This window comes from Corythoichthys intestinalis, chromosome 7, assembly GCF_030265065.1.
Source record: "Corythoichthys intestinalis isolate RoL2023-P3 chromosome 7, ASM3026506v1, whole genome shotgun sequence".
NCBI lineage: Eukaryota > Metazoa > Chordata > Actinopteri > Syngnathiformes > Syngnathidae > Corythoichthys > Corythoichthys intestinalis.
This window is the reverse complement of record NC_080401.1, coordinates 22,861,006-22,884,290: the sequence shown is the minus strand read 5'-3', so window position 1 is coordinate 22,884,290 and position 23,285 is coordinate 22,861,006. Positions and strand designations below refer to the sequence as shown.

Below are 23,285 nucleotides of genomic sequence, written 5' to 3'. Positions count from 1 at the left end.
AATGTGATCCGATCTTTGTCAAAATCACACAGATGTAAAAACAATGTTTGCTTTAACTAAAACCACCCAAACATTTATAGCTTTTCATATTCTAATGAGGATAGCATGCAAACTAGGGATGTCCCGATCCAGGTTTTTGCACTTCTGATCCGATACCGATATTGTTTTGCACTTCCGATACCGATACTGGCCGATACTGATACCGACCTATCTGAGCATGTGTTAAAGTTGAAAGTTATTTAGCCTCCTTACTTAGTTGTCAGACTCATGTTGAAAAAGGTTTTAGTACTCTTGATAACATCTAGCCAGCTGAATTAGGTGAGTTTGAATAACACACAACAGTTGGTAACAAGAAACTGACCTGTTTATTCAGTGACAAACACAAAACATTATAAATAACAAACAGAAATGGCATAGTCATTCAGTAAAACGTGCAAATAATATAAACTGTCTTAAAAAAGCAAAACACACCAACAACCTCAGTGGAAAATCCCCCAAGCTGTTAGATGCTTTTAATGTTTCATGCATTAGTTACAAAAATTGTATAAAAAGCCTCTCAGGTTTAAATAAACAACTATTTCAGTATCAAGTTAACATTTTAAAACAGTAAATAAAAATATTCAAGTCCCCATTCTGTATCAGCAGCTTTAAACTACATTCAATTCATTTAATTTTGCGAATCAACTGTTAAAGTTGTTAATATTGCTCCCGTTATTCCATAATTTCCCTTCTGTCTACTTTTGACATGTGAAAGTTTTAAAACTGTTTTGAAGATAGATTCAAGTCAAGATTTTGCCGATTTAGGAGTATTTTAGATAAAAAAGTTAATTAGGTTCGCTTGGAAGGTTCACAACAGCCTACTAGGGAAGTCTTCTGCTTTAAGATGGCGGCTGTTTACTAACGCATCTGGTTTTCAATACTTCAATGTTGCTAACGCAGTCGAGTCTGTCGTGTTGTATCTAGTTCTATATACAAATGAAATCTATTATCTCCAGTAAAACGACGTTAACGTAGTTTGTAGCGGCTGTCAGCAGAAGTCAGGTATTCTTGTGTTTTTTATCCAGCGGCATGAGTTGAGCTAAAGCCGTGAGTTGAGCACTGGCATTATCCGGGTCTATGACAAGCATGATGTTTACTCTCGGGACGCAATGGCGTCAGTTTCTCATTGCGTCCCGAAGACCGTGCTGTGTATTAGTTCCGCTTTACTTGATATACTTCAATAATCGGAATTTGGATGTTTCTGAATCGTTCGCGAATCTTCCACGGCCGAATCGCTCAAGGATGTAATGACCGCTGGGCATGTTGTACCGTGGTTCTAAGTGTTGGATGGTGCGTCTTTACTCATGCGAGATAATGGCTCATCATCCAGAATGAATTCTTCGGCAAGGACTCTTGTTATTCCCTGGGCTTTGGGACTGTCGAGTGCCAGTTTGTCACACATAGCAAAAGTTTCTGCCAGTGTTAGTTGCGTAGGACCTTTCTTTTTGTCTTCGGTTTTCTTAACATACTCCTCATATTGTTTGCGGTGGTATTTCGCTAAATGCTTGATTAGGTTGGTTGTATTAAAACTTCTTACAGCTTTACCACTACGCTTGACTTTATTGTGGCATATGTTGCACTCTGGCTCTTCGTCTTTGTCATCCTTTAAGTTGAAATGATCCCACACAGCTGACATTTTTACCGATAAAGTCTCTCGGTAAATTGGGAGACGGTAATGTAAATGTAGCGTATTGAAGGTGTGTCGTAAAATGTGGACCGGATTTTAAGCAAACCGAAGCAAAAACTGGAATAGATTATGTAAATCGGTGCGCTGGAAAACCCGGACCGGACTTTACAAAAAAAAAACTGGATCGGAATTTTTCCGTGTTCCGATCCGATACCGATGCACATTTTTTTGCCCATATCGGCGTCCGATCCGATCCAAATATTGGATCGGGACATCTCTAATGCAAACATTGACAGAAGGGGGAAAATAAGTAAGTGAACCCTTCAACCCTTGAACAATTTAAGTCAGGTGGGTGCCCAATACTGATGAGTGGTTTAAAGCTGCCCTGTCCACTACAAAACACACACCTAGTAAGAATTGTCTTGATGAGAAGCATTGTCTGATGTGCATCATGGCTCGGTCAAAAGAGCTGTCTGAAGACCTGCGATCAAGGATTTTTATTTGTATAAAGCTAGGAAAGGATACAAAACCATCTCTAAAAGTCTGGATGTTCAGAGAAGTTGTCTACAAATGGAGAGTTTGGCACTGTTGCTTCTCTCCAAAGCAGTGGCCGTCCACCAAAGATGATGTCAAGAGTTCAGCGCAGAATAGTCAGAGAGGTAAAAAAGAATCCTAGAGTGTCTGCTAAAGACTTACAGAAATCACTGGCACAGCCCAATATCTCTGTACACATATCAACTATAAGTAAAACTATGGCCAAGAATGGTGTTCATGGGAGGACTCCACAGAGGTAGCCCCTGCTGTGTAAAAAAAATATTGTTGCTCGTTTAATGTTCGCAAAAAGGCACTTGGAAACTCCACAGAAGTTTTGGCAAAATATTTTGTGGACTGATAAAACAAAAGTTCAATTGTTTTGGAGTAACACACAACGTCATGTGTGGAAGAAAAATGGAACAGCTCGCCAACATCAACACCTCACTCCCACCGTAAGCATGGTGGAGGGAGCATCATGATTTGGGGCTGTTTTGCGGTCTCAGGGCCTGGACAACTTGCAATCACTAATGGAAGAATGAGTTCAAAAGTTTACCAGGATGTTTTGCAGGAAAACCTGAGGCCGTCTGTCAGACAGTTGAAGCTAAAAAGAGTATGGATGCTGCAACAAGACAATGATCCAACACACAGAAGTAAATCAACTTCATAATGCTGTCAGAAGAATAAAATACACGTTCTGGAGTGGCCAAGTCCTGACTTGAACCCCATTGAGATGCTGTGACAAGACCTAAAGACAGTGATTCATGCCAGAAATCCCAGGAATCCGACCGAACTACAAGAGTGTCAGTAGAGAAGAATGGGCCAAGATTAGTCCTAATCGATGTGCCAGACTGATCTGTAGCTACAGCAAGCATCTGGTTGAAGTGATTGCTGCCAAATGGGGGGGGCACAAAATGTTAAATGTGATGGTTCACTTACTTATTTTTTCGTCTTCTGTCATTGTTTGCATATTATCCTCATTAAAATATGAAAACCTATAAATGTTTGGGTGGTTTTAGTTAAAGCAGGCACTGTTTTTTCATCTGTGTGATTTTGACAAAGATCAGATCACATTTGAAGGTGATTTTATGTAGAAATGTGCTAAATTCCAAAAGGTTCAGATACTTTTTCATACCACTGTATGTACATATTCCAGAGGTTGCTACACATGTATTATTTGTTTATATTATTTATTTACCTCAATAGGTTTCAAAATGAATGATCTGAACTCCTCCTGAGTTTTCTATTACGCTGTTTTTAAGTGACTTCAAAGTTCCATTCCACTTTTAGCTTGACTTGTAGGCTACACATGCTTGTAAGAGACATGTTGCTATAGGAACGGTGGTTAACGGTGCATGGCAGTAAACTCATCCTCGCCTTGAAGATCTGGCAGACAAAAAGGTATGCATGCTTGTAGCCGCGTTGTCACCATGAGCTTGCAGAGACAAGTCTCACAGGAAGAAAATGGTACTTATGTTTTCTATTATTGTTTCCGAATCAATAATGTTAATTGGGTCACTTGAGTTCAAACTTACATGAAAACTCTCGAGAGCCTTGTAAACAGCAAGATTTTTTTTTTTTTTTTTTTTTTGAAGGAATTTCTTTTATGCTATTGAAATAATCAAAAAAGGCTGTTGTTATTTTAATTCATCTTCTGTGCTGCTTAGTATCCTCATGAGGGTCACGTAGGTGCTGGAGGCTATCCCAACTAATTCTACAGTAGTAGACCTTGAATTGGTTGCCAGCCAATCACACAGCAAAAGGAGACAAACAACCATTCACACATACACTCACACCTAGGGACAATCTATAGTGTTCAATCAACCTACCATGCATGTTTTTGGGAAGTGGGAGGAAGCCAGAGTAACTGGAGAAAACCAGCAGAGGCTGTTTTTTACACATGACTTGGATGAATAAGAAAATTTTGAGGCATGTTTCTGAACATTATGGGTTTCATACCCTCAAAGTGATGCAAAAATATGAAAAAAAAAAAAATCAAAGCTCCAGAACCTTCAATTATTTCAAAGAAATTTAAAATACTTTCGTAAATGGAAACAGTGCAGAAATACCTTCGGGCAAACGGAAAGTTGAGGCAGGCACCAGTCGACACATTTCGAGGGCTGTCCAGTGGGCTGCTTGCGGCTGAATGAGGGAAAAAAATTAAATTACTATCAGTTATTCAAAAAAAACAAATGCCCATCACCCTCTACTGGCTAACGTGGATCATACAGGCAACAATAAGTCTGCAATAATTATTATAATTGATTAACCCTGAGACAGAAAAAAAAAAAAATCGAAATAGAGCTCAGAGGATGAATGCATATACATCACTAGAATAATGTTTACCCACCAAATGTCACTGTGATCCATCCACGAATGACAGAGAAGCAATATTAATTCCGCAATTAATTAATCTAATTAATCAGACAACAAAAAAATGTAAAAATCCAGCTCCGATGAAGAATGCATATAAATCCCGAGAATAAACCTATCAAATTTCATTGTGATACGTGAACGAATAATAAATTGTAGCATTTTAGTTACTGTCCCGAGGAAAAGAACAACAACAGCAAAGTGAGAACATCCCTCCGGGCATTTTAAAAACTTACACAGGGGAAATAAAGGAAATTTGAAGGTGCTGCAAATGAGCAGATGGTAATATTTGTTCAATGACTTCATTGTTATGCATAGACCGTCAATCACCACAGCAACAAGCACCTCTGAATGATAGAAAAGATTATCTTGGTATTACATTTCCAAACATTCCAGCACCTAGTTATGAATAGCCGTAATTGGGGAACGAGTGTCAGTCAGACAGGCCCTAATGGGTTGAGCACCATTTTAAAACTAAGAGATGGAGGCGATTAGAGACGGACAGCACTCTGTTATGAGATAATCCTCGGCAGATTGCGCATCCACACACTGCTGGCATGAGGAGCGTCGACTCACAACTTTCCAGAGAGTGCAGCTGCTTCATATCATTAGGTAGAATGTCACTAAAACTGTCAATAAAGAAGGCAGCCACCCCCCAAAAAAAAGATGGCACAATAATCAATAATCTCACGACCAATGACGATGGATTTGATAATTTTGCCAGTTTACAAATGCTTTTTTTTCTTGGCTCCAGACAGATTGGATAAAAACATGGTTGACTCTGTGCATCAGTTTCAGCAACGGGGCACATTTGTTTCATTGTGTGTGAATCCTCTTGTCAGGCATCGTGTTTGTGGGAGGAGGCATGAGGTGGGGCCAGTCGCAAAAAGAACTTGCAAAAAAAAAAAAAAAAAGTTATTGACTAAAAAGTTACTCTATAGCCACAAACAAAATGGGCTGTATTGAAATACTTGCATGGATAATTTTTTTTTTTTTTTTTTAAATCTGATTCCCAAAAATTCTCCTTCCCCATCAATAAAAACGACAAAGCAGAGAGCAATGAGATTTTTTTTTTAACCTGAGGAACTGCGGCTTTATTAAACAATCTTTAATATATTTTAATTAACATGCTACAATAATATGTGGTGAACTTCAAAAAATCTTATTCTGAAATCACACTTTTGGAAGTAATTACCACAGCTTCACTTGGAACGGTGTGTGCCGTTTTGTTTTGATTTTTTGTGGGGTTTTTTTTTTTTTTTTTTTTTGGTCTTTCTGGTGTTTTGTCGTTCTTCTGCCAGTTTTGTAATTCTATGAGCAGCACTTGATGTGATAATCTATGTAATAAGACAGATAATAAGACTTACAAACATCTTTTACTTTGGACAAAAATTATCAACGGTGATTTACTTTCTGGCACGTTAATAAACAAACCAACGACTGAACCCTAACCAAATTTTTGAGGGGGGTGTCAGTACAATGTGTTATGAATATATCGTGATCTTCTGACTTTAAGCGGCTACTTTGCGTCCCTGTTTTGAACCCTGGAGTTTATAGTCCAGTGCGGTTTATTGAATGGTTGTTTCTTTATTCATGCCCTGCGATTGGCTAGAAAGCAATCAAAGACGTAACCAGCCTTTTGCCCACTAATGAGGACCAAACGCAATAGAAAATGTATAAATGGGTGCATATGTAATAGAGGTGGGAATCTTAGGGCACCTAACTATACGATTACGATTACGATTCAGAGGCTCCAATTCGATTGTAAAATCGATTATTGATGTACCCCCCACTTTTAATGTTTTGTACATTAGTTCCAAAATTGTTCAAATATCCTCTCAGGCTAAACCAAACTAATATTTCAGTATCACGTTATCACCTAAAAACAGTAAAGAAAATACTCAAGTCCCCATTCTGTATCAGCAGCTTTAAACTAAATTCAACTACTGACTTCTTAATAGGACTAGTTGTTATAGATCCCAAAGTAAATTAATCAGCACAGCAGTTGAGGTCCTCTTGGGTGGGGTGGACTTAGTCACTGACTGAGCGGTGCCACCAGCTCGACACATCATCAGTTGTGTGCCCCAGCTTCATCAGGTGTTTCGGCCACTTAACACAATACACCCTCTGCTGGGGTTGGCCCACCACAGGCTGATCAGACCTGGGTGAGTGTCAAGCGGTGGCACCGCACGGTCACTTGGCAGCCCATGTTGCGTCCCTGCGTTTCAGCCACAGCCAGTGACTGCTCCGCTCTGCTGCAGTGGCAAGTTCTTTGATTGCCTTCCGTTGGGCCTGCCCTCTGATCCCCACCTCCTTCAGGAGCCTTGCGGTGAACCTTGCTACAAAGCCTCTGCAGCCGACCTCCACTGGCCACACCTTCACGTTCCAGCCCGCTCCTCTGCTTCAGCTGCTAAGTTGGCATACCGCAGCCTCTTCCGTTCAAATGCCTCATCGATGGCATCCTCCCACGGGACAGTCAGCTCAACGATGAAAACATGCCGGCAGGATTTGGACCAGAGGACCAGGTCTGGTCGCAGATTGGTTGCTGCAATTTCGGGTGGAAAGGTGAGCCTCTGGTTGAGGTCCACTCGCATTTCCCAATCCCGGGCTGCGCTCAATGGGCCAGATTCCGGGGGAGATGACTTGTTCCGCCGTTTCTCCCCTTCCCGGACAAACATTTTCTGTGGGACGGTAACCTGGGCGTTTAGAGGCATGGCATTGGTGGATACCCTCTTGTTCTCAAGTTCGGCAGCCAAACACTTTAAGACCTGGTTGTGGCGCCAGGTGTATCTTCCTTGGGTCAGGCCGGCTTTGCAACCCACCAAGATGTGTTTGAGGGTTGCTGAGGCTGCACATTGGTGACAGGCTGGGTCCTCTCCATACCAAAGATGAAGGTTGGTTGGAGAAGGCAGAACATCATATGTGGCTCTTATGATGAAGCTCAACCTGCTAGACTCCATGCTCCACAGCTCGTTCCAGGTGATTTTCCTCCTCTCCACACCCTCCCACTTCATCCAGCGGCCTTGCTGAGCTTGGGAGACTGCTTTGGCACACCTAGCTGCTTCCTCCTGGTGGCGCACCTCCTCCACTACCATGTGCCGCCGTTCGGTTGGAGTAGCCTTTTGCCATGTGGGTGTTGTTGCTTCCAATCCAAGGCCCCCTCTGCCATGTTGGACGTGCCCCACTATATCCCGGTGTCTGAGGGCGGTCTTTGCAAATGCGACTGCTGCAGATGGCTTCCATTTCCTCCCCGTTGCTAGGGTTGGAGCAGCACCTCTGACGAATGGATCTCGGGATTCTGTGAGGGTCATCTCCAGCCTTGCTTTGGCACATTTGTACTCCTCCACTATGCTTGAGATTGGTAGGGAGAGGGCTCCGTTGCCATACAGGCCAATGCTACTAAGGCATTTTGGCAGTCCAAGCCACTTCCTCACCTGTGCATTCACCAGTCTCTCTAGTCGATTGGCGTGGGATAAGGTGACCTCGTAGACGGAGATTGGCCACCTAAGACGGGGCAGCAGTCCAAACTGAAAGCACCACAGCTTTAATTTCCCCGGGAGAGCAGTGTTGTTAATCTGCTTGAGGCCCGTGATGGTATCCTGCCTGAGTTGTTCCACCTGCTTCGAGTCTTTAAGTTCTGCACTATACCAGCGGCCAAGGCTTTTGATTGGCTTCTCCAGAACTGTTGGTATTGGCTCGCCGTTGACGTGGAACCTCTCATTTGCAAGCTGACCTTTGACAATGGAGATACTGCGAGATTTGCTGGGTTTTATCTCCATTCGTGCCCATTTGATGTTTCCTTGGAGTTTATCCAGCAGTCGCTTGGTGCATGCGCTTGTTGTTGTAATTGTCGTCATGTCGTCCATGTACGCCCTGATTGGAGGAAGGCGCAGCCCGCTCTTCAAACGCTCCCCTCCAACCACCCACCGCGATGCGCGAATGATGAGCTCCATTGCCATGGTAAACGCCAGTGGGGAGATGGTGCAGCCCGCCATTATGCCTGTCTATATAATGGCGGGCTGCACCATCTCCCCACTGGCGTTTAATTAATTAATTTAATGTTGTGAATCAACAGTTAAAGTTGTTAAAATTGCTCACGTTATTCCACAATTTCCCTTCTGTCTACTTTTGACATGTCAAAGTTTTAAAACCGTTTCATCATTTAAACATAGATTCAAGTCAAGATTTTGCCGATTTAGGAGTATTTTAGATAAAAATTTATTAGGTTCGCTACAATTGAGCCTTCTAGAGAAGTCTACTGCTTTAAGATGGCAGCTGTTTACTAACGCCGGCAAGTCTGTCATTTCGCATCTAGTTCTACATGTATGTGATATTTACCGTAGCCATACAGTATGTTTGTAGCAACTAGCAACTTGGCGTTGTTTGCATCTGTTAGCAGCTGTCAGCCGCAGTCAAGTAATATTTATTTTTTTATCTAGCGGCATCAGTTGAACATGATATTTACTCTCGGTCCGTTCCTCATTACGTCCCGAAGACCGCGCTGACTGTGTTTTGTTACCACTTTACACTTGGTATAATTGAATAATCGGAATTTGGATGTTTGTGAATCGTTCTCCAATCTTCCACAGCCGAATCGCGAATAATCTAAGAATCAGAAATTTCGCACGCCTCTAATATGTAATATTATAATAATAATAATATAATACCGTATTGGCCCGAATATAAGACGACCCCGATTGTAAGACGACCCCCTCTTTTTCAAGACTCAAGTTTGAAAAAAGACTTTTTGAACACCAAATTAATTTTTATACTGAAAATAATTACAATACATCTGAAACAAATGATTATAACAATATATTTGAGAGAAAAGGCATTTAATTTCACATTCAAAACTTAATATCTGAACTATCTAACTGTCACTGAAGTCTTGAAACACATCGGAAGATGGAAAAACACTGCAATAAAATAATGCAAACAGTCATGAGAGAACATTACTCCTCACAAACATCCTCTGCCTCGCTATGCTCCGTGTCACTGTCCTCACTCCCATCCTCTGGCTCCGCTGGTTCCTCCCATAGCACGTCATCCTCACTGCCATCCAGAGCATTTGATATACAACATTTTTTAAACCCGTGGATGATGCTCTTTGGGGAAACTGCCTCCCATGCGTGGAGGATCCACTCACAGAGCAAACGTACCGAAGGCTTTTGAATCTTTCCTGTTGGTGTGAATGCGTGATCACCAGACAGGAGCCACTCTGTGTATTTCTTTCGCAAATTGTCTTTGAATGATTTGTTGACCACAACATCCAACACCTGCAGCTGACTTGTCATTCCTCCCGGAATGATCACTAAGTCGCCGTTCATCGCCTTCACTTGTTTTTTGACTGGATCAGACAAGTGTCCACGAAATGCATCCAAAATCAGCATGTTCCTCTTGTGTCGGAGTCCCCCACGCCGTCTGCCCCACACAACCTTGAGCCAGTCCACTACAAGCTCCGTCTCCATCCAGCCCTTTTCCTGGGCACGTACAATAATGCCAGCTGGCACCGCCTCCTTAGGTACTGTCTTACGTTTTAAAACCACATACGGAGGGAGTTTGGTTCAGTCTGCGAGGCAGGCTAACATGACGGTAACGCGGCTCTTCTCATTTCCAGTGGATTTTATAGTAACTGACTTCTCACCTTTCTTGTGTACAGTGACAGGTGTTGGCATGTCAAAAAACACAGGTGTCTGATCAGCATTGCCAATCTGATCCAGTGGGTATAAGTGCTTTTTCCTTAAGGTGATTACATAGCGCTGAAAAGACAACAGCTTCTCTCCAAAGTCAGAGGGCAGGCGCTGGGCTAGACTTGTTCTGCGTCGCAGCGCTAGTCCGTTACGCCGCATCATTCTTTTACACCAGCCGAGGCTTGCTTTGAAGTCAGCGGTGGGTATGTTTAGCTCTTTGGCTATTTCAACAGCCTTGAGCTGAATGATAGCTCTGCTGATGGGCATCCCGTCCTTTCGTTTCGTGTACACGTACGCGCACACCCTCCTGTCAAGTTCTTGGAAGCGGCCGCTCCGACGACCACGGAAAGCTTTTCTCTGACTGTGAGCATTTTTTAGGCGATCTTTTTGAGCTCTCCATCTCCGTACATTACACTCTGTGACACCATATTTCACAGCCGCTTTGCAGTTGTTTGAAGACACCGCCTCATTTATCACCATCAACTTGAAGTTTGCGTCATAACTTCTCCTCAGCTGCCGGTTGACCTGGCCAATCTTCGACCCACTTTTCTCCAAACTGTCGCGAAGTTTCTCCATTTTCGGTTATCTCTTCTATTACCGGTATTTTCTTCTCTTTTCCTTCTTACCACTTTCTTCTTCGTGTCAGGGGTTCGCTTTGGCCGCCGGAGTCGCGTTCAGCATTCGATTCATTGATGACTGGCGCCATCCAGCGTCGTGAATGGGTATATGTCTAGGCCGCAGTTTTTTTTTTTGTTTTAGGCCGCAGTTATAAGACGACCTCCTCTTTTTCAATCTTATTTCAGTGCAAAAAACATCGTCTTATATTCGGGCCAATACGGTATATCAGCACACCATTTGTTCATTCCATATCTGTTTTAAAATCCAAAATCGGGAAACGGATAACATCTTGTTATTTCATTTCTCGTTTCCAAATCAGAAAACAAATAACGGCCTCTTTTTTGTTTTTTTCAATTTTGTTTTAAAATTGAAAATAGAAATTCTGAGAACGGAATTATCATGGTATTTTTGTTCTATTCGTTTTTTATTTTTATTATATTTGATATCTTGTGACCCGGAAGTTGTTGACTTTTTTCAGTAATGCCAGTCTTTAACCATGCGGATCTTGAAACCTGTTCACAGGGATAGAGAAGGCTATATACAGTGAGTGGGTGCTAGGAAGAAGGAGTTGGAGGCCCAGTGTTTGGGTCGAAAACTGGAAAGGTGTACTTTTCCACTCAATGGAGCTTGCACTCAAAACAGACACACGTGAGAACAACAGAAGGAATGTAACTTCCTGTTAGGTCCGGGCGGAGCATACAACGCACGCAGAAGTTCCTCTAGGTGAATTATGTACAAAACAACACCACACAAGTGACACATTTCCCCCTCTTTAAAAAGCAAGTACATGTACGCCATCCTTGACAAAAAAGAGTAAGCAATAATAACTAGAGCTTAAACGATTATTCGAAAAATTCGAGTAACTCGATTTTAAAAATTGAGCGAGGCATTTTCTCCGCCTCAAGGAATCGTTTAATTTTGCCAGCTCTAAGCATGACGTTTTGCCCAGACTAGTTTTAATGCAGCACAACGCGTTGACGTCACGTGCGTAGAGGAAGAAGGGAGAGGCTGCGGATACATTTGAAATTTAAAATAAAGACATTGATTGCCTAAAAATGGTTCAATATTAGGTGAAATGTCTTGTTTTCTCATGTATATATATAATTGCCCTTTAGCTACAAAAAATATGTTGTCTCCGATTACTCGATTAATCGATGGAATTTTCAGTGGAATACTCAATTACTAGTTGCTAGTACTAATACTAGCTGCAGTCCTAACTGTACAGCGTTAGCTACCATGCTGCTCAGTTCACCCATCAATGGAATCACCCAACTTCCAGGTCAAAACCCAATAACAGCGTTAGAGCATAACGGTGTAACTAACGTCAGTAGTGAGTAATCTAATTAATTACTTTTCCCATCTTTGCAACACCGTTACAGTTACTGAGGACGTGAAGGCGTGTGCTACTCCAATTTGGTTGAATGACGAGAGACGTCTGAGAGCGGGAGAGGGGAGGAGGGGATGTGGGCTGTGACGCCATTGCAAACGCGATGCTTTTTGGCTTGGAGTGGTACCATAGCATTCGCATTCTCGCTAGCATTAGGATTTAGCGTGGCGTGCCTCATCTTAAACGCTCAGGAAACTTTTTTTTTTTTCCCCATACAGTTCGTGGCGTTCAGGTGGGTACAACTAGTTGAAAATAATAGACTGTTTTCCTGTTCAGAATGCATTTTCATCACCAAGTGGGTGTTGTCCTTGTAGAGGCTACAATATAATAATAATTTGTTTTTGTTTTTTTATTACCAAAAATGGTAACTTGGCCTAAACATTTCTTGAAAACGTATCCATAAACCGCATGTGTTTTTTTAGGCTTTTTATGTCCCTCACAGCATTTTAAAGTTTAAGAATGAAATTGTATACAAACTTTAAGAAGTAAAATTAAAAAAAAAAAAAAGGTTGACCTATGTTTTTGGGGGGAATGAAAAAGTTCAATTCAATTACCGTAATTTTCGGACTATAAGCCGCTACTCTTTTCCTTCATTTTGAATCATGCGGCTTATGGTCCAGTGCGGCTTATTTGTTGATTTATTTGGGTTAATAGGTAACACTTCATTTGACAGCGGCGTCATTAGACTGTCATAAGACCGTCATAATTATGACATGACACTATCATGAGCAATACTGAATACTTATGTCATTAGGTGTCATCCAGCAAATTACAGTGCCTTGCAAAAGTATTTGGCCCCCTTGAACCTTGCAACCTTTCGCCACATTTCAGGCTTCAAACATAAAGATATAAAATTTTAATTTTTTGTCAAGAATCAACAACAAGTGGGACACAGTCGTGAAGTGGAACAAAATTTATTGGATAATTTAAACTTTTTTAACAAATAAAAAACTGAAAAGTAGGGCGTGCAATATTATTCAGCCTCCTTGCGTTAATACTTTGTAGCGCCACCATTTGCTCCAATTACAGCTGCAAGTCGCTTGGGGTATGTTTCTATCAGTTTTGCACATCGAGAGACTGACATTCTTGCCCATTCTTCCTTGCAAAATAGCTCGAGCTCAGTGAGGTTGGATGAAGAGTGTTTGTGAACAGCAGTCTTCAGCTCTTTCCACAGATTCTCCATTGGATTCAGGTCTGGACTTTGACTTGGCCATTCTAACACCTGGATACGTTTATTTTTGAACCATGCCATTGTAGATTTGGCTTTATGTTTTGGATCATTGTCCTGTTGGAAAATAAATCTCCGTCCCAGTCTCAGGTCTTGTGCAGATACCAACAGGTTTTCTTCCAGAATGTTCCTGTATTTGGCTGCATCCATCTTCCCGTCAATTTTAACCATCTTCCCTGTCCCTGCTGAAGAAAAGCAGGCCCAAACCATGATACTGCCACCACCATGTTTGACAGTGGGGATGGTGTGTTCAGGGTGATGAGCTGTGTTGCTTTTACGCCAAACATATCGTTTTGCATTGTGGCCAAAAAGTTCAATTTTGGTTTCATCTGACCAGAGCACCTTCTTCCACATGTTTGGTGTGTCTCCCAGGTGGCTTGTGGCAAACTTTAAACGAGACTTTTTATGGATATCTTTGAGAAATGGCTTTTTTCTTGCCACTCTTCCATAAAGGCCAGATTTGTGCAGTGTACGACTTATTGTTGTCCTATGGACAGACTCTCCCACCTCAGCTGTAGATATCTGCAGTTCATCCAGAGTGATCATGGGCCTCTTGGCTGCATCTCTGATCAGTTTTCTCCTTGTTTGAGAAGAAAGTTTGGAAGGACAGCCGGGTCTTGGTAGATTTGCAGTGGTCTGATGCTCCTTCCATTTCAATATGATGGCTTGCACAGTGCTCCTTGAGATGTTTAAAGCTTGGGAAATCTTTTTGTATTCAAATCCGGCTTTAAACTTCTCCACAACAGTATCTCGGACCTGCCTGGTGTGTTCCTTGGTTTTCATAATGCTCTCTGCACTTTAAACAGAACCCTGAGACTATCAAAGAGCAGGTGCATTTATACGGAGACTTGATTACACACAGGTGGATTCTATTTATCATCATCGGTCATTTAGGACAACATTGGATCATTCAGAGATCCTCACTGAACTTCTGGAGTGAGTTTGCTGCACTGAAAGTAAAGGGGCCGAATAATATTGCACGCCCCATTTTTCAGTTTTTTATTTGTTAAAAAAGTTTAAATGATCCAATAAATGATGTTCCACTTCACGATTGTGTCCCACTTGTTGTTGATTCTTGACAAAAAAATTAAATTTCATATCTTTATGTTTGAAGCCTGAAATGTGGCGAAAGGTTGCAAGATTCAAGGGGGCCGAATACTTTTGCAAGGCACTGTATGTCACTAACCCCATTTATGTCCAGCTTGGATCTTTTACATCCATTCAAAAGTCAAATAATTTGCTGGATAACACTGAATGACATCTGTTATAAGCATTCATTAATGCTCATGACAGTTTCATGTCGTAATTATGATTGTCTAATGACAGTCTTATGGCACCACTGTCAAATAAAGTTACCAAATACAAAAACTAGCAGTTAATGAAACAAACGGAACAGTAACTGAAGAAATAATTACCACAGAACATGAATTTTGATTGTTATTTACATCTGTAGCGCTGCAATACAATCTAGGAGGCATGTTGGACAACAACAGTGTTGACAGCAGGTGGAAGCAGAGGTTGACTGTCTCCCACAAGGGAGCAGTGATGGCAAAATGAAGCCAATTGGTTCAAAGCTTCACAGTGGTTCATTTGGTCTTATGACAGTCATATGATGCCACTGTCAAATAGTGTTACTGGTTAATATCTTTTGGTGTAAATATCCCATAATACACTGAGGACAGGTGCGGCTTATCTATGAAAAAAATGCAGTTTTGTGCCAAATTTGGTGGGTGGCGGCTTATATTCAGGTGCGCCTTATAGTGCGAAAATTATGGTAGTTAATATAAACATATTTGATTTGAAAGACGTTATAGAATGGATCTGTAATAACGTGTAGAACATGACAAGTAACGTCAGTTACTTTGCCGAGTAACTAATTACTCTTACATTGAGGTAACTGAGTTTTTAACTGAATTACTTTTTGGGAGAAGTAATTTGTAACTGTAACTAATTACTTTTTTAAAGTAAGATTAACAACACATCGAAAATGATACAAACCCAAAACAAATAGAACAAACTTACTATAATAATTCCATTCTCTGCGTCACCAGTAGGTGAATGGCGAGATAGTGTAAAGCGCTTTGAGCGCCTTGAAAGGTGGAAAAGCGCTATATAAGTATAACACCATTTACCATCTCATATTCATTTTTAATTTCAAAATAAAATCAAAACAGCAAAAAATAGGTCAATATTTGTTTTCTGATTTTGTATTTCGAAAACCAGAAATGAAATAAGTTAACTGTTTTCTGATTTTGGATTCTAAAACGGATCTGGAATGAACTAACAATACACTGATATATTTGAAATACCAATGGAAGTAGAGATGAGGGATTGTGTTTGATCTTGGTGCTTCCATTGGTTCTTTTATACACAGACGCTGCAAAACTGCCATATTGGAGGCGCTCTAATTCAACTCAATATAGCACAAAGTCCCTTGCTTTGTTTAAAGCATTCATGTTAAATTGTCAGTCTACAGAAGCCAAAGAACACGTTCTCACAGGACGGTGTCCTATTAAAGTGCTACACAAAACTTAAATTGTCTAAGACAAGAGTAAACAAAATATTGTATTACAGTGGGGTTTCAGTAACAGAAATCTGTCACCGGATTTTTGTGTTGCCTACTAACACATTGGTACTTTGTAAAGTTAATTTAGGCAGCAAACACACCAGGTTGTAAATGTGAGTAAAGATGAGCAAGAACCTCTTTTTTGTCAGCATTTTTTTCTTTTTAACATTAGATTTTCACAGATAAGGTTCAGGTTTCTGCATAATTTGAAGAGAGATTTCATTGATGAGGCAATGTGGACTGGATGGTTCTAGGTCTTGTAAAAAGTAGCAAAACATTAAAGCCTGAAAAACCCTACAATATCTCATTAGTGGGTCAGACGGTTTCCAAACTTTAACCTAAGAAGCTCATACTCATTTTTCTTGAATCACTTATGTATTCATTTATAACACACTGACACATAAAAGTTGCTATTCTAATCTGTAGAAATGTGAGTTCAGACGAAGGTTTGAGCTTCTTTGTTTGTCAGGTTAGGACATGGTATTCTTGTGGGTCCAAGAGGACACATGACTTCCAAATTGTTGGGAAGCTAATAGGGGATCTAAGGCAACATGACCTCACTCACCCTTAAAAGAGGAAACAAGATCTTAGCATCGTGAAACCAGAGAAGCAGCACATTTCTTGCTTGTACCAAAATGATCTTAAATAGTTTGCTCCACAATGTGCTGAGCAGCAAAGATCTGTATATCCTGCTGAGCTTAAGTTACATTAAATGGTATTGAGACTGGTTCAACAACAAACCACCTGCTGCCACCAATACATCTAACTGCTCTTTGAGCAAGACAAGTAAATTGCAAACAAACAAAAGAGGTGGGCGGGTGTGTAAGTGTATGCGCGCATGTTGGTGGTTGGTTGCTTAAGCTTACAGATAAATAATTAAATAAAAACCAGAAAGCAACCACACCGGATTCTGTGTTACATGAGAGCAAAACTATTCAACACTAGGTAATTGTCATTACATCAACAGTTGCTCTACTTTTAGGCTGTAGGTAACAATGCAACCTTCTTGTCCTTTAATAAAGAGAGCAGGCTTTTGCCAAGGTCATATGACATAACCTACTTTTTATAAATGTACTGTATATGATCATTGCTTTAGCAGTACGGTTCAGTTCAATTTTGTTTCCACATAGAGCAGGGGTGTCCAAACTTTCTGCAAAGGGGGCCAGATTTTGTGTGGAAAAATGCGGGGGGCCGACCTTGACTGACGGCCTTTATGTATAACATTATATTTAAGCAAATTTTAGCAAGGCATTCTCTGTGTCATATTTACTTTATTATTCTTTTTAATTATTCATTTCAACAATCTCCCAACTAGCCTTTGTAGCGATCTCTTTCGACTCTCGGGCTCTTGCGAAATACTGCAGCTGTGAAGTTAAACTAGCTTTAAGTTGCTTCAATTTGCATATCTGCATATCTGCATATCTTCCCTGTAATCTTGTCGTACATGTCAGCGTGTCTTGTTTGGTAATATCGCCTCACATTGAACTCTTTCAAAACAGTGACTGTCTCTGCAAATGAGGCAGACACAGTTGTTGCGTATTTTAGTGAAGAAATAGTCCAATTTCCACCTATCCTTCAAGCGTCGGCCGTCGCAGTCAACTTTCTTTTTTTGTTGATTGTCGCCATTTTAGAAAATTGGAAGTAAAGGGTCACATGGGGTAATGTTGTTTGGAGTTCTGCTGCCTTTTAGTGGGTAAATGAGGAGCAGCATTTAGTGTGTAAGCTACTTCATATGCTGGTAGCAGTACTGCTGACCAATTTATTAAGTCTGTGTGCGGGCCAGACTTTATTGATTTTATGACAGAGGCTGGGGGCCGGATGAAATTTGACCATGGGCCGCATTTGGCCCCCGGGCCGGACTTTGAACATTTCTGTCATAGATTTATTTTTCAACACCATTTTATTGGGAAATCAGTCACAGTAGCACCCTTCGTTTTTTTTCCCGGCATGCAAAAAGAAAATGAAATATGGTATAATTGATAATAATTATTTGCACTCAAAAGGGAGTGGGAAGAAGAAAACCTTATTTAATCCCAACCCTGGTCTCATCATCCAGCATCTTTTTTTGTGTGGGATACTCCTTTCCCCACAATGAAAGAGAGAGAAGGAAAAAAAAAACAAGAAAACACACAAAAACAACTAAACCAATAGACAACCAACTAGACCAAACAAATTCAAAGTTGGTTCATTAACAATAATTGTCATTATAATCACCAATACAGAAGAACAGCTACATACATCGTCAGCAAATGTCATTACACTGTGACCAGACAATATTTTTATACAACAATTAAAATTTTTGGAAATTTTGAAAATGCATGAAGTGATTGTCTAAATTGTTCCAAAGTTTCACTCCACATACAGACACACAAAAATGTTTGCAAGTTGTTCGAAATCTGGGTAACACAAAATCTCCAGAACCTCGCAGACTAAGCGTACTCTCCCGAACTTTAAAAAGGTCTTGTATATTACATGGCAGTAATTCACTATATACTTTAAATAACATTATAGATGTTTAATAGTTGACAAGATCTGTTTTACTCACATCACGTGGAGGTCTACACACAGCTATCTAGTGATTCATTAATGTAATTGTCATTAATGTTAATTACTAAGTTAATAAATGAATAGCCTTATTCACAAACACAGTACTTCAGATAAAGACAAAATATGATGGCGTCATTGGCTATGTTCACATGAACAAATTCTTTAATCCGATCAGCGTTGAGATTAAAATTATGATCAGATGCACTGTTTCATGGACACTTTGGCATCACACTTTCAACCGGAAAGAAATATTTTTACATGCACAGATTGACCAAATATATTGGAAATTAGGGTTGTGACAAAATAGCGAAATGGTGATATATCATGATATTTTGCATCCTAAAAGGTTATCGTTACACTCATGCCAAGAATCGAAATATCGTTTTAAATAGGTGTCAATGTTTGAAAATAAAATAAGGAAAAAACAAGTTGCCTCCAAAATCTTCCACCATAACAGTGTCGAACTTAACTCCATGTCTGCCATTGACGTTGCACAACGTCTAATCATTAAGACTGGGAAGGGCGAAAATTCGAAACCAGAGCATTTGCAGACTGTATTTCCAATTTTCGGGGCATTTACAGGTCACTTTCTGTTAATTAGTTTTTTAAAGTAAGATTAATAACACTGGTAGTGGGGCATAAAATCCACCAAAATCAACAGGAAGTGACTGAAAATCAACAGGTAATGACCTAAAATGGCCCAAAAAGACCTCGTTGCCTGCTATAGACCCTACTCACGTGACGTCACAGCCACGCCCCCGCGCCATGATGTCCGGATACTAGTCATGTTAATGCATTAGCGCTTCGTAAATTCCTCCTATTATGGCGTGTTTTTCTGCTCGTTAACATTAATAATCAAAACGGCGAAGTCGTGTGTGGCGGTCAGTTGCAAAAACAGAGAAGATAGACGGAGAGACTTGAATTTTTACCGTATTCCGAGAGACCCGAAGAGGAGACCGACATTGACTGCTGCAATTCGACGAGAAAACTGGGCTCCAAACGACTACCGCAGATTATGTAGTAGTCATTTTATATCTGGTAAGATGCATTTAATATATATTTAGAGGGTTTTGGGCTGACAACCACAATTAAGATCATTGCTAGGCTAATCGCCGACAACATACACGTATGTATGTAGTCAGAGTGCTATTGCTAAACCATATAAACATTAAAAGCCCTAGCTCCATTGACAAATGACATGAAATACATTAGACTTGACAGTGGATGTTAGCAAGAACAAAAGATTTTGAATTGAAAATTTCGTAACTCACCTTCCGAGCACAAGATTCCTGCCGAATTTTCGTGTACGAGGACCTGTTTCACCCAACCAGCAACGTAGCATTTATAAGCCTCCAAGCTCTTAAAGTTTTTCAAACTTTCGTGAGAATAGGCTGATTTTGTGTGGACAAGATAGTTGTAAATATCAGGATATCAGATGTCAGGCGAAGCCAGCGGGTCGAAAAACATCGATTTAGGCATCAAATACGGATCTGGCGAATGGATAAACTGAAGCTTTTCCACGTAACGCCTTTTATGCAACGGATCCAATGAGTTTACAGCGTCAGATAACACCGGGGCTTCCATGAATTGCTCTATAACTTGCTCGACTAATTGAAAACAATGAGAATAGGTCTGAAAAAGAGGTACAATATGGCGGCCGGAAACAGCGACACGCCCATTTTGTGACGTAGGTGAGTAGGGTCTATTGGCTGCCACTGACAGCCATAGAAGTGGGAGGAGCCCGTTTGAAGTGGGAGGGGTTCATTTGCAGCCACCCTCCCAGTTCAAATGGATTGGGTGTTTTTCTGTTTATTAGTCGTTTTGAAAAATATCCTAGAATGATTTCCTGACCAATGAATCAATAATCGTTGTATCGCCATATAGTGAAATCATCGTTATCGTGAACTTTGTATCGCAAATTGTATTGTATCGTCAGGTATCAAGAGGTTCCCATCCCTACAGGAAATAGTAGTAGAAGAACTGTCAGCAACTTCCGTGTCAACAAAATATCACTCCATCTATTTCTACTTAAAATGTTAGCATTATATTGTGTATTTTTCCCATTTTTTAAACTATCAAGTCTTTCAATACTTGTAAAATCCTATGATACCTCCAGCAATGCGTTCGTCTCGGACACACAGACCAGTTCAGTTTTGAGCCTGCCCTGCCTTTCGCTCGCCTGGTTTCTCCTAGCTTCCAAGAATAACCGAAACGCATATACGTGTCAGTGCATGGCTCTTACCTGTATGGACAGAGAGAGGGGAGAGAGGTCTGGACAAAGTGGGTGATGGTGTTCCGACACAGAGGCTCTTCCTGTTATTGCTGCGACAGCTGGAGCATAAAAAGAATGGGAAAAATTAGCAGAAACTTTCAACAGTCAAAATTGATACCAGAAACCTACTCGCTATAAATTCTGGTAGATTAACCATGTTGGTATAGGTGTTCAATTCTATAGACAACTGCCTGTAAAGCCATTTCTTCTTTCTAAAAAAATAAATAAATAGCCCACCAAAAAACAGTTGATAAAAGCACAATGCCTGACTAGATGACATTATGATAACAAAACCAATTAAAATATATTGAGTCCACAGATTCCATAGCAACAGTGTTGCTTTTGGCAGCCCTTTTAATTTTGGTCCTAGCCTTAGTTTTTTGGACAAAAAAACTTATTAGTCTTAGTCATATTTAGTCATTTCAAAATGTGTTTGTCTTCGTGTAGTTTTAGTCATCGAAATCTCATACAAATTTCGTCTAGTTTTAGTCGAAACTCAAAGCGCTTTCGTCTGTAAAATTCAAATGTTTTAGTCCAAAAATAAAGGTTTCCAAAAATTACGAATGAACATAGACAGACTAGCACATACTGTAGCATCTACAAGGACAACGCCAACTTCGTTATGATAATACACACTCAGTAGGAAAATAGTATATTATTTTCAATTAAACCCACGATGAAACCACAAACTGAATGTGAAAAAAATTAAGTTGTCCCAGTGTTTAAGAGAATGCTTGCCACACTAAAGTTGTGCTAATGCTAACGCGAATGCTATGCTAACACGACGAGTTACATCTATTGTGTGATGATATCCCAGCACAGACCTTTAAAGGCAAAGCAACATTGTATATTCTCTCTTTCCAAGATAAGAAAAAAAATCTGTGTGTTTCCAAATAAGCGAGATGGAGGGCAGCCCATCTTGAAACAAATCCTGAACTCTGGTGAGGAGAGTGAGGGAGAGACGTAGCCCATCTCACATGAGTGACCCGACCCAAACACAGCTACAATGCAAGCTGCGTACAATATGAAAATGTCACGCATTGTGAAAGTATGGCAGAAACTATGTTGCATTTTCGTTGCAATTTTGTTGTTTTTGTTGCAATTTCCGGATTCAAGGTATACCGTGGTATGAAAACATCAAGGTTTCCAAACCGCAAATATTTTCTGACTTACCGTCACTATGGTATTAGGTATTTTTTATGTCCCAAAAATGCACGGAGAAATCGCTCGCTTGCAGCTGTAAGGCTCAACCCACCCCCACCGGTTGCTGCTCAGTGTCAGTGAGTCAGCTGTGCTACACGATGAACTTTTTCCCCATCGAAGAAAATTAAATTGCCTGTATGGGAATACTTGGGCTACAGAAAAGTTACAGATGGCCGCAGCTTACAGGAGGAGGGCCAACCGCCATGTACAACATGTTTGCAGAGGGTGACTGCCGATGAGGCAATACCTACAATATTATTTTGCATTTATACAAAATAAAGGTTAGTAAACACTGTCGTGAACGTTTCCCGTTCATTTCCTACGAGAGTTAACTCCAGTATGTTTAGTGTGTCTAGCATTGGTCAAACGTGGCGTTTTTTTTCTCCCTGGCTACTGTCTGTGTTGAAAAAGAGAGTGTTTGTATAATGTAAACATGATACGAGTCATACACGTATGCTTTTTATGGAAAATAATTCAATTTTTTTTGTTCTGATTGTAATAATTTTCAGCTGTGGCTCTGGGTTTAGGCTCACCTTAAGGACTGCATTTATTTTGATTTTATGTAGAATATTTTGTTATTTTTTTTATATTATTTGCTAATATGTTTTGAAAAATTAAAATCCTGTTCAATTGATTTTTTTTGTAAACCCAGATATCTCAAAGTAGCACATTTTAGAGCTGTAATTGCAATACTGTTATACCGTGAAACTGATATTTTGGCTTAAGGTTATCATACCGTCATAATATCATATCGGTACATGCCTACTTCTTTCTTTATAGAGCAAAATACTACCACTTCTTCTACATGAGATGTATTGAAAAATTGCACAGTGAAGCAGTATGCATTAACACTCCAGATTTTTTGCCGAGCACAGAAACATTATTGAATGAATGTTTGCAGCATAACCAAAGGGGTGCACATTGAGTGTCTGGAAATCTCTTTATAACAGGAAACCATCTGAAAAATATGCATCTGCACCTACTAAGTGTAAAAGAATATTATAATAAAAACACAACTGATCAATTTGGAAATCCTCTTATATTATCTACCTCTATGTTAGCAGAATACACGTCGGGTCTGCATGTAAAATACAACCTTGTGTGGTTCTGAAAGCTTTGTGAAATCATTTTGCCTTGGTTATCCGCTATTAGTGCTACTCTTACGCAAGGCCGGTGTTAACTTGATGTATTTGTCTGCATATAA

General features: G+C 40.3%; 1 protein-coding gene across 4 annotated transcripts in view; it reads right to left on the bottom strand.

Moving 5' to 3' along the window:
* The window catches only part of LOC130918572 (microtubule-associated serine/threonine-protein kinase 3-like), an 88,404-nt gene that overhangs the window by 50,494 nt on the left and 14,625 nt on the right, over positions 1–23,285 (bottom strand). For all 4 annotated transcript variants that reach the window (XM_057840376.1, XM_057840377.1, XM_057840378.1 and 1 more), the window contains 2 exons: positions 20,849–20,937; positions 4,267–4,339 (listed from right to left, as the gene is read on the bottom strand). In XM_057840376.1, coding sequence (XP_057696359.1) covers positions 4,267–4,339; positions 20,849–20,937 — 162 coding nt within the window. The remainder of the gene's footprint in view (positions 1–4,266; positions 4,340–20,848; positions 20,938–23,285) is intronic.